The following is a 12,384-nucleotide window of genomic DNA, read 5'->3' on the forward strand; positions in this document are numbered from 1 at the left end:
GCAGGTCGCCACCACAAAAAACCTGGAAAAGAAACAGAAGAGAGAGTAGGGGTTAGTACGGATTTTAGAGCCACCATGAATAGCTATTATAATGAATTGAATATACAGAGTATCAGGATTAAATTACAGTGAAGTTATGAGAAGGCCATGTTAAAGTAATGTTTTTTCAGCAGTTTTTTAAAGTGCTCCACTGTATTAGCCTGGCAAATTCCTATTGGCAGGCTATTCCAGATTTTAGGTGCATAACAGCAGAAGGCCGCCTCACCACTTCTTTTAAGTTTTGCTCTTGGAATTCTAAGGAGACACTCATTTGAGGATCTAAGGTTACGATTTGGAATATAGGGTGTCAGACATTCCGATATACTGTATAAGATGGAGCGAGATTATTTAAGGCTTTTTAAACCATAAGCAGTATTTTAAAGTCAATTCTGAATGACACAGGTAACCAGTGTAGTGACATCAAAACTGGAGAAATGTGCTCGGATTTTCTTTTCCTAGTTAGGATTCTAGCGGTTGCATTCTGCACTAGTTGCAAACAATTTATGTCTTTTTTGGGTAGTCCTGAGAGGAGTGCATTACAGTAATCTAGTCGACTGAAAACAAAAGCGTGAACTAATTTCTCAGCATCTTTCAATGATATAAGAGGTCTAACTTTTGCTATGTTTCTTAAGTGAAAAAATGCTGTCCTAGTGATCAGATTAATATGCGATTTAAAATTCAGGTTACAGTCAACAGTTACCCCTAAGTTTTTTACCTCCATCTTGACTTTTAATCCTAATGCATCGAGTTTATTCCTAATAACCTCATTGTATCCATTATTGCCAATCACTAAAATTTCAGTTTTCTCTTTATTTAGCTTGAGAAAATTACTATTCATCCATTCAGAAATACAAGTAAGACATTGTGTTAGTGAATCAAGGGAATCAGGGTCATCAGGTGCTATTGATAAATACAGCTGTGTGTCATCAGCATAGCTGTGGTAGCTCACGTTGTGCCCCGAGATAATCTGATGTTATGGAAGCATGTAGATTGAGAAAAGCAGCGGACCCAGGATAGAGCCTTGTGGAACACCATATAGGATATCATGTGTCTTTGAGTTGTAATTACCACAACTAACGAAGAATTTTCTCCCTGCCAGGTAGGATTCAAACCAATTTAAGACACTGCCAGAGAGGCCCACTCATTGACTAAGGCAATTTCTAAGAATATTGTAATCAATGATGTCAAATGCGGCACTCAGATCTAGGAGGATGAGAACAGATAAATGGCCTCTGTCTGCATTTACCCACAAGTCATTTACTACTTTAATGAGTGCAGTTTCAGTGCTGTGATTTGTTCTAAAACCTGACTGAAATTTATCAAGAATAGCATGTTTATTGAGGTGGTCATTTAACTGCATAATGACTGCCTTCTCTAGAATTTTACTTAAGAAAGGCAGGTTAGAGATTGGTCTAAAATTTTCAAAAGCAGAGGGGTCAAGATTAATTTTCTGAGAAGACCCCTGTATCTAATGACGAACCATTTTTGGGGACCTCGTGTCACTGCAGGTTTTTGTTCCAACAAGTTTCACAGTCAGTGAGTTATTTACCCTCTAGTTGATCTCAGTTAATTAGTTGGTCTTTTTTCTTTCCTTCTTTTTTTTAGGCATTTATAGAAACACAGCAGTGTGATTTTGATATATAGAAGACATTTAGAAACATTTGTATCAATTATTTTGTGTTTTATATTTGTAATTAAGTTAGACCACTTTGCAGCTCTGTCTTCCCTTCGACATTAAAGTCTTTTTTGTCTGCTGACCAGTGTCACAAAGTCAAATGAAATCCACTGTGATTCAATGTTGTGTATCAACAAACTGAAAAAGTTTCCGAAGGCAGTGTAAAAGCCTGATGCATTTTCAAAAAATATCTACAGTGGTCCCAAAACAGAAACTGGGAAATAACAGCTTGCATAACTAGGCTAGGAATCCAATTAAAAACAAGATAGTGGAAACCAAAACCTGCACAGGTCACCAGGTCTGCAGAGCTCGCTTTTTATAAGGCAATAGATAAAACCACACCTCCCCTGTGCTACATTTTGTGCACTGGCTCTCATTTCCATTCACATGTTTTTGTATATGGGTGTGAGTGTAGAAATGGATTATAAAGGAAAAAGGAGAGGATAATGGAAATGGTCTGCAATTTCATGTACTTCCAAAATATATTTGTTCATCAAATCGCTCAAAAACCATATTATTTGGTCTTTTTAGACATCCTGTCAAGCTGGTTACCTACTGTATTAACATTTCAAATAGATTAGCTGCCTATCACTTTGCCTAACTACTTTAAGTTTGGTGATCTTCATCCTATACCTTATTAAAACTGTTGTTCCTGTATACACTTTTTAATAGAAAAGTGCTTAATTTTTCTGTTGTTTCTCACTGGGTTAAAATGGAATTCAAATGGTGAGAAGTTTGAAGAAATCTTCCTTTCAAAAAAGGAAAATGCATTGTCATTAAACATTATAGTTTGACCATTTTGTATAAACAGAAAATTTGCAGAATATGTTTTACATAGTTATTTATATTGAAGTGCAGTAATTACTACTATAAATGAGCAATGGCACTTCTATTTGCATGAATCCAGCTGAACATTTGGTTGATTTTCCAACAATGCAAATCTAGTGTGGAAATTTACACATGGCTGGATGTACTGCCCCTTTCAAACAGTTCCAAAAATCAATTTTTATATTATACTTTGTTCAGGCATGTTCTGAATATAGATGTAATCCACAAACATTTCCTTTTACAGAAGGAGATATACTGTGTAGGAGCAGTTTTTTTAAAATAAACTTTTCAAAAAAATTTAAGGAACACTTTGAAAACACATCAGATCTCAATGGGAAAAAATAATGTTGGATATCCATACTAATATGGACTGGGTAACGTGTTAGGAAAGGATGTCACATCATTTGATGGAAATGAAAATTATCAAGCTACAGAGGGCTGAATTCAAAGACACCCCGAATATCAAAGTGAAAAAAGGATGCGGCAGGCTAGTGTATTTTGTCGAAATTTAATTGCAGCAACTCCAAATCGTAATTAGTAGTTTGTATGGTCCCCACGTGCTTGTATGCATGCCTGACAACTTCGGGACATGCTCCTAATGAGACAACAGATAGTGTCCTGGGGGGGTCTCCTCCCAGATCTGGACCAGTGCATCACTGAGCTCCTGGACAGCCTGAGGTGCAACCTGGCAGCGTCGGATGGACCAAAACATAATGTCCTAGAGGTGTTCTCGCTATATGAGGCCAGGCATTGTTGTGCACCAGGAGGAACCCAGGACCCACTGCACCAGCATAGGGTCTGACAATGGGTCAAAGGATTTCATCCCGATACCTAATGGAAGTCAAGGTGCTGTTGTCTAGCTTGTAGAGGTCTGTGCGTCCCTCCATTCGATATGCCTCCCCAGACCATCACTGACCCACCACCAAACCGGTCATGCTGAACAATTTTACAGGCAGAAAAACGTTCTCCACAGCTTCTCTAGACCCTTTCACGTCTGTCACATGTTCTCAGGGTGAACCTGTGAAAAACACAGGGTGCCAGTGGTGGACCTGCCAATTCTGGTATTCTATGGCAAATACCCATCGAGATCCACTGTACTGGGCAATGAACACAGGGCCCACTAGAGGACGTCGGGCCTTCAGGCCACACTCAGGTCTGTTTCTGATTGTTTGGTCAGAGACATTTACACCAATGGCCTTCTGGAGGTCATTTTGTAGGGCTCTGGCAGTGCTCATCCTGTTCCTCCTTGCCCAAAGGAGCTGATACCGGTACTGCCGATGGGTTAAGGATCTATTATGGCCCTATCCAGCTCTCCTAGACTGCCTGTCTCCTGGAATCTCCTCCATGCCCTTGAGACTGTGCTGGGAGGCACAGCAAACCTTCTGACAATGGCACAAATTGATGTGCGATCTTGGAGAAGTTGGACTACCTGTGCAATCTCTTTAGGGTCCAGGTATCGCCTCATGCTACCAGTAGTGACACTGACCATAGCCAAATGCAAAACTAGTGAAAAAAACAGTCAGAAAAGATGAGGAGGGGAAAATGTCAGTGGCCTGTTAAACCATTCCTTTTATTGGGGTTGTCTCATTGTTGCCCCTCTAGTGCACCCGTTGTTAATTTCATTAACACCAAACCAACTGAATCTGATTAACAACCCCCTCTGCTACTTAACTGACCAGATCAATATCCCAGAAGTTTCACTGACTTGATGCTATACTCTGATTAGTAAGTGTTCCTTTAATTTCTTTGAACAGTTTATATATCAAAAAGAAGGGATACATACTGTTTAGTTTGTAAAATATAGCCTGCTTTTCTCTGTGTTTTTTCTTTAATTACTGCAAATAATTATGTATTTATTGAATGTAAACTCCAGCTCGAGTTGACCTACTGTTTTGATTTATTGGTTTGAGGATCCCAGACCAGCATTTGTTTTAATGATTCTAGGAGGCTTTGCCCCCTGCTCACTTTGCTCACCCACCCCAATAAGGGTTGGGCTATGCGCCAGCTACTTTGCGTCTCTGCCGCTCGCATTGTGAAGAGGGAGGGGCTAAATGCACGCTAAGGAGACGCGGTCACTCCTCCGAAACCCCATCTTAAACGGTGATACAATGGGAAACAAGTACATTTCTTTTACCTCCTCTGTGCTCGATCTGCTGTTGGCTGGCTGTTGCTGATGTGTTGTGTGATCTGCATGTTGCGCAGCACTTTGAACATTTAAAAGCCTGTACAGCAGCTGGCCTTTTGTCTCATTGCCTTGTCTCGCAGGACATTAAATTGTCTCCGAGAAAATCACCTCTCGTCTCTTTCCAAGCCTTCCAAGATGTTTTTTTTATAATAGTGAGATATGTGAACAAATTCTGTAAAATGCATTCAAGAAGAGCAGAACTTGCCAGTGTTGTCAATTAATAAAAAATTAGCAAATTTAGAAAAAGAAAACAAAACACATATAAATCTGTTTAAAAATATATATATATGAAACTAGTCAGAACTCACTCTGGCTGGCAAATTGCTTTAGCTTGCTGGTTTCAAACCAACACAACCATCAAATCTAGAGAGGGTGCTGGGAGGAGCTATCCTCTCCTAAAAAGTTGCCTAACACGATATGCAGAATCGTGCATTACTCGAAATGCTGATCCACCCCAGCTTACTCTGTGGTTGTTCTGCTTGAAACGCCAAGGGGTCACCCACTCCTTGACCACACTGCTTGGTATGCCAGGAGAGACAATTTGATTGTCAAGCAGACCCCACCACCCCACCCCTGTGATTGCACTGCCTGGAATGCGAAGGGGAAGCCTCCCTGCTCTATGACTGAACTGATCGAAACGCTCCCACCAACTTCAATATTCCTAACTGAACCACCAACCTGGGAGTTCTAAAACCGGTACCTTTATTTATTTACAGTAGATAGATAGATAGATAGATAGATAGATAGATAGATAGATAGATAGATAGATAGATATCCTTGCACTCCTTTTGGTACACATAACTTCTTCCATATGTGCATTTATTATTTTTTTTTAATTCGCTACATCGGTTTTCCTCTTACCTTGAAAAGAAAGATTTACTAGCCTAGTTTGAGTCAGCATAGCTGTGTTCGTTCAAGTTTATCTTGGGACGGAAATACGCCATATTCAGGCTTGGATAGTGCCTTGCACACAGTGCTGCTAGCAAGAAAGATGGAATGACGTGTTAGAAAAAGAATAGAAGAATTTGTCTAGCTACCATTTATTTCATTAATTCAGTTGCCACATTAATAATAGGAGCCAAATTGGTCATTCTACATTTTGATCGAATGAGTTAAATTATGCAAACTGCAATTAAATTTGGGAGCAGCTTCTACTTTGTAAACGAATACCGTGACAATAGGGAAAATCAACGACTTTTTAGCATTTCTTTTTAAAACGGTATACATTATACATGGCCATTTCTCGTTTGGGAACGTCTAATATAAATAACATATTTCAAATCTCGAGATCATATATTATTAAATATATTATTTTAATTTGCATATAATATATAATTTATTTTAAAGAACCGTTATGTGCCAGCACCAATTCTGTCCAATCAGTATCGTCCGAATCCCAGAATACCATCGCGATTAAAAAATCGAATTAAGATCCATAGCTACAGGTCAGGATCTCTGTGCTACTGTCGGCCATCTTACCTGGGTGATATCCAAAACAATCGAATTCTATAGTAATGTTGCACCAGCTTGGGTAACTGCTTGTATAATCCATATCTGCACCTAGTACAATAATATTGTATTTTATTGTCCAATCATACGTGGATTAGGAACAGCCTCATTTTCACAGTCGGCACCCTCCAGCCACAGAGTACGGGAATGCTACTCTAGCTCCCCTGAAAAGCCGATCCTTGTCAAGGCTTTACCTTTAAACACTTAATTAAATAATATACAGTCACGACAAACAATACATGAAATACGTAACAGTACGATACAAAATTTACCTTTAATATATACAATAATGTAACGTACATTTTTAACTTTCCACACTTATGTTTACAACGAACGCTAGCTATCATTCTATTAGTCATTCTCTACGTCAATCATTTCGATTTTAAATTTGATTGGATGTCGCTGAGAGACGGGTGTTGCTTTTTTATTACGTAAGGAGAGGTTGCGTCTTAATGGTGGCCGTTGCGTGGTAAAGGCTATTCCTGGGTTTTTGTTAACTGGTGTCCAAGCACGTCTCAACGAGAAACAGTTTTGTAGAGAAAAAAAGTAAAGTATGGTTCGCAGCCGAAGCAGCAAGGCAGCCCAGGGAGTCCGGCGACGTAGAAGAAGAGGTAAGGACGCTCTAGACTACAGAGTTATCCTGGGTGACGGAGTGTAAAGTTCTCCCGGCTAGATGGGAATGCGGTTCGCTCTCAGTGTGCTAGTTTGCATGGTTTACAATTGGTGCCAACGCCTTAGCGTTGTGCTTGTGCGATGTATAATTTTTATAGTGTCATTTGCACTGCCTTGATTACTCCGTCCATGTTTTAGTATCATTTGATTCTGCGCTTGATTTTATTGTTTTTGATTGTGAAAAACAAGTTGATTATAAGATGTGCCATATAAGAAGGTATATGTTCCTTGTCCACTGGAACTGTATATAATTGAAAATGGATAGAAAGGCCGCAGAGTTGCACAGCAGTTTTGGATCTCGTATAGCTCTGGGAGATTCCTGTTACAGTCCTTAATCTCCATTGTGTTTGTGGAGTTTCCCCGTTCTCCCTTTGTATACGTAGGGTATTTTCCAGGCATCACCGAAGATGTGTACAGTATTTTGTTATTAGGCAACTGTGTTAGTGGCTGATTTTGCGTGTCTTAATGTGCCTCCCGATAAACTAGTATCATGTCTACCTTATCTTGGGTCTGTGGCTGAGAATGCAGCCCCGCCATGAACACTCAGTTAAAACATATTTTCGGATTATGAGGGGAACTGGACTACTTGGAGAAGTGAACGGAAATACAATTTGTATGTGTAATATTTCTACACCTGTGAGCATCAAAAATTTGCATTCCTTTCCAGAAAAACTTCCTTTCTTTCCTTGGCTATGAAATGAGTAAGAGAGACCATTGTGATTCTTACGTTTTTATTCATGTGCAGATATTGCACATTCAAATTCTACATCATCACACAGTTGAATCAAATGGTAATTTTATTAAGTGTAGTGAGGTAATCTAATATTTGGGGGGCTTTACATGTTATTAATGCTGCATAAACCAGTAAACACAGAAGGATAATCTAATTTAACTATTTAAAGCTATCTTTTTTTACAGTTCCTTTTTAATGCATGTTTATGAACATGTCACCTTTTCGTGTATTTGACATTTAAATCTATGAGGTTAATATTTGCATGTGTACACACAGTAAATGTTGCTTTCATTAATAACACTTAATGAAAATGGTCTCTGGTTTTCCCTACATTATTTCAGAATTCCTAAACAAAAACATTTTAGTTGTCTACATTTCACACACAAGTGATCAATTGTCTGTATACCTGCTGCTTTTGATCCCTGCCAGGACTAGTTCTGGAATATCGCTGGCATTCTGAAATTCTTAGCAGCATGGATTTAGTGTTTGCTAATTTGTTTCTTGCAACCTTTCTAATTTGTATGTCTTGCTGAACTGATACTAGTATATTTGATATTAAGTCAGTCCATTTCATGATGTTTGTGAGGCTGTTAAGAAACAGATACATCATTTGAGCATCTTGATGTTTTGAATCAGTTTGTAAGTTCTGAAACGCTGATTAGTAAATGTTATTTTGGAACAAACATGGTTTATATAATAACTCATTTCATCCCTATAACAGGATAGCCACATTTTGCAGAAAACCACTTGCTCTGAAATATGTATTGATTTTTACTTGCCATTACTTTACACCCTTTTAATTTAGTAGCAAAGCTTGATTTCTTATTGGATTTTTTTTAATTTGCTGGATATCCATCATGCTATCATTTCAGTTTCCTCATTTAGCATGCCAACTGTCAGCAGGTGAAAGTTTAAATGATTACCACTCACAAGTCACTGATGGAAGTTTTCCAGTTTGGTTAAACTTTTATTTTAAAATTAAAATGCATGATTTGACTTTTGACAGTCTCCAAAAAGACAAAGTTCAATATTGATTATCAATACATGGTTTTAACATGTGATCAGTGCTTCAGACCCATTATATGATTATATGTTTCTGACTTGATAAATCACTTAATTTGCTCCAATGGTTAAAACCTGTCCTGATTTTAAGTCACAGCATTGGTCGATTATCGTACCATCCTTGCTTAAGCCAACAGTTCATTACATCTAGATGCCTTAAGATGAAATCTGAAATTTTAAATATTCGAGTGCTACCCTGAGGTCATAAAAATCTAATTTGAATTGAAAGTACATTGCAAATATACAAAAACACTGATTATTTCTCACATATTCTGTGCTTTTTCTTTTTTTTTTCCTGCAGCAGGTGGTGCTACAGAGAAGAAATGTTTTCCATCTGTAAGAGAGTTTGTAAGGTTGAAGACTGTTCAGATCAAAGAAGAAGTTAATGAAGCAATGCCTAGTAACATACCAGATGAAGCTTTTAATGCTAAGAGAGATTTGACAGAACACAAATCTTTAGCTGTTAAAAGAGAAATCTGTGACCAAGACTATGTCCTTCTAAAGGAAGAGTTACTTGAACCAAGTTGTATTTTCATTGCAGGGAAAAATGCAGTGAGCATTCAGGGGTCTGGAAAACCCAGTAAATCCAGAGGGTGCCGTCAGTGTGATGTATGTGGAAAGCGGTTCAATCGATCAGGTGATCTCCGAACACATCAACGCATTCACACTGGAGAGAAACCTTTTCACTGTATAGAATGTGGAAAGAGTTTTCGTCGTAGTGGTCATCTCCGTTCACACTTACTAATTCACACGGGAGAAACCCCGTTTGACTGCAAGGACTGTGGAAAGAGTTTTCGGCACTCCAACAATTTAAAGACACACCAGCGGATTCATACTGGTGAGACCCCATATGTTTGTGACAGATGTGGGAAAGGATTTCGGCAGCGAGGTCACTTAAAGTTACACCACCGGACACACACAGGAGAAACTCCTTACCATTGCAGTGACTGTGGAAAAAATTTTGGTCGGTTGGTTTATTTACAGTCCCATCGGAGAATCCATACAGGAGAGACCCCTTACTTTTGTGCTGATTGTGGGAAATATTTCCGACAGTTGGGAAACCTTCAGTCACATCAGCGCATCCATTCAGGGGAAAAATCCTACCAGTGTGATGAATGTGGAAAATACTTTCGGCATCCAAGTGGCTTGAAGGCACATCGACGAACTCACACTGCTGAAACGCCGTATCATTGTGCAGAGTGTGGAAAACGCTTTCGGAGTACTGGTGCACTAAGGATACATGAACGTGTACATACTGGTGAAAGGCCATATCGTTGTGCCGAGTGTGGAAAGGGATTTAAAGAATCTGGTGTTCTTAAAAACCACCAGAGGATTCACACTGGAGAACACCCATATACTTGCCAGGACTGTGGCAAAAGATTCAGACAACTAGGGGCCTATAAGACACATCAGCGATTGCATACTGGAGAGAAGCCTTACTCTTGTGCAGAGTGTGGGAAGAGGTTTAGACACTCCAACAGCCTACAGGCTCATCAGAAAATGCATACAGGAGAAGCACCGTATACATGTACTGACTGTGGAAAAACCTACAAGCATTTAAAAACATTGAAAATACATCAGAAATTACACATGTGATAAAGCAACTGCTGTTAGTGCAAACTGGAACTTAATGGAAACATTCCAGTACGAGTGTGATGCCAAAAAAGATTTCATAGTTTGTAATATTTAGTGAAGGAACATGAATGACTGAAATGAGGCGTTCTATTAATTAATTACATGTTAACACTATTCCACCATGTTCTTTCTGCAAGCTTTGCAAATCTGTTTGAATTTATCATTTAAATTTTAAGAAATCCTGTTTTGGTATAAAAATGAGTTACAAAAGAATTGCTAATGATTTTTAGAATCATCAGAGAAGTGTGTTCCACCTGTACATTTCTATATAAAATATATAAAATGATTTTAAATGCAAGACACTTATATAATAGTAAATGCAATTGTGGCTGTTTTTTTCTGGTAGGAGAATAAACAATTGGCAAGCAGAAGTTCCTGTTTTATGTCTTCTCTTAAAGTGTACTGATTTGGTCTTAGAGCTTCAATAAACAAGTGGGACTTAGTGATGCGACTTGAACTCTGCTTCACATCTATTCTGGGACCTTCTCTCCAAATATTTTGTCATGTTCTAGCTTTGTAGAAGTTCCTTTAGATGAGGAAGTGCAAGTCTATGGAGGTGTTTAAAACATGCTCAGCTGTTAAAGATTAGGTCCAGCCGTGTAATGGAGTTTCAGTGACTGAATGGAAAATTTTAAATATCTTTTTAATAACAACTTTTATCACAATGTATTTCAAATCTTGTCCAGTCTATGTCTGTACTTTGTTCTATGTTTGATTCAGTCCCATTATCTACGTATTTGCTTGAATATGGTGATGGTGCCACTACTGTATAATGCTGCATTTCAACAAAATACAGAGGTACCAGGTTGAAAAAGTTACATTATTTAGTTAACTGATTTGAAAGTTAGAGCATTTTTTTTGTTTGATTACTTTAACGAGTCCGTTAATATATTTTTGTTTTATTAAAGTGAGTCATGTTCAGAAATCGGTGACAACAGAATGCAGTTATATATGTTGGACTTCATTAGAAACCTGCTTTTAAGCAGTAATTTTTCAATATATAAATAAAACGTCACCTAAATAGGCTTTTAGTGGCTTGATAGCTTTCATAGACAGCATTTTACAATTCAAGTGATATGAAAGTGGCATTGATTGATATGCAGTTGTTAGTTGTTTGATGTGAAGTTTTAGTGACGCTCACATAATACCTTCCTCACATTCATTTCTAGATAAGTGATGTTTGTGCTTAACTTACTGCAAGGTGCAGGAGAAGTGAGCTAATATACAAGCAGCTTGTGCATGTGTCCCTGTCCCAGTATTTGACAAATTTGTATTGGAAATTTATTTTGCTGTCGGGAGTGGCTATCAGTAAAAGAGATTATCCAAAATAGTTGAAGTGACCGCTTGCAAATTTAAATTTGAAACTGTACATTAATGCTTAATTTAACTTTTTTTTTTTTTTTTTTTTTTTTTTTTTTTTTTAAGGTTTGCAAACTCGTCCGTGCTTTTCAATAGGAAATTTGAAATTTCAGCATGCTCTTTTTAAGATATCTCAACAAAATTGAAATTTCCCAACATTTTGAAGAATAAGTAAGTATGCCAAATCTCCACAAAATTTAGACAGACTTGTGGCAATTGCAGTAGGTGCTTTTACAAGCACACCTTAAAATGACCTGTGGTGTGTCCAAAATAGCTTTCTCTTGTCGCAGTTTAGGGCCTGTGATGCGATTTCTTTTGCATTTGTATAACCAACCTTCAATCCATACTCGCATGGCTCACTGGGTATGCAGATATATAGTTATTTAGAAATTGTAGTGGTAGTTAGGTTAACAATTGTAAGCCTTCAGGACTTGGTTTGTTTGCTAAATCGATTGGTTGGCCACCCGTTCAATTCTAAGTGTGAAACCTGAAGTTGCTTTTAAAGGTGGATGGTACCATTTCTATTTGGAAGGCTTTTGTTATTTTGTTGTTAATCTGTTCGTTACTCAAAGCCTCCTACAAGAGGCATGAAATGAACTCCTGGGTGTAAAAGCTTCCTTCAGTAGTGTAGGAGAGGATATAGCCAGATAAGTAGGATGGGCTTCATGCTACATACAGCAGGCGGAC

At 38.1% G+C, this 12,384-nt stretch overlaps 1 protein-coding gene across 1 annotated transcript; it reads left to right on the forward strand.

The window, feature by feature from the left end:
• Positions 1-6,644: 6,644 nt before the first annotated feature.
• On the forward strand, positions 6,645-10,709 carry LOC114661340 (zinc finger protein 664-like). The gene is made up of 2 exons (XM_028814553.2): positions 6,645-6,847; positions 9,005-10,709. The coding sequence occupies exons 1-2, from the start codon at positions 6,790-6,792 to the stop codon at positions 10,297-10,299; spliced, it is 1,353 nt and encodes a 450-aa protein (XP_028670386.2). The 5' UTR covers positions 6,645-6,789; the 3' UTR covers positions 10,300-10,709.
• Positions 10,710-12,384: the final 1,675 nt, after the last annotated feature.

The sequence above is a fragment of the Erpetoichthys calabaricus genome, chromosome 11 (genome assembly GCF_900747795.2).
Source record: "Erpetoichthys calabaricus chromosome 11, fErpCal1.3, whole genome shotgun sequence".
In the NCBI taxonomy this organism is placed as follows: domain Eukaryota; kingdom Metazoa; phylum Chordata; class Cladistia; order Polypteriformes; family Polypteridae; genus Erpetoichthys; species Erpetoichthys calabaricus.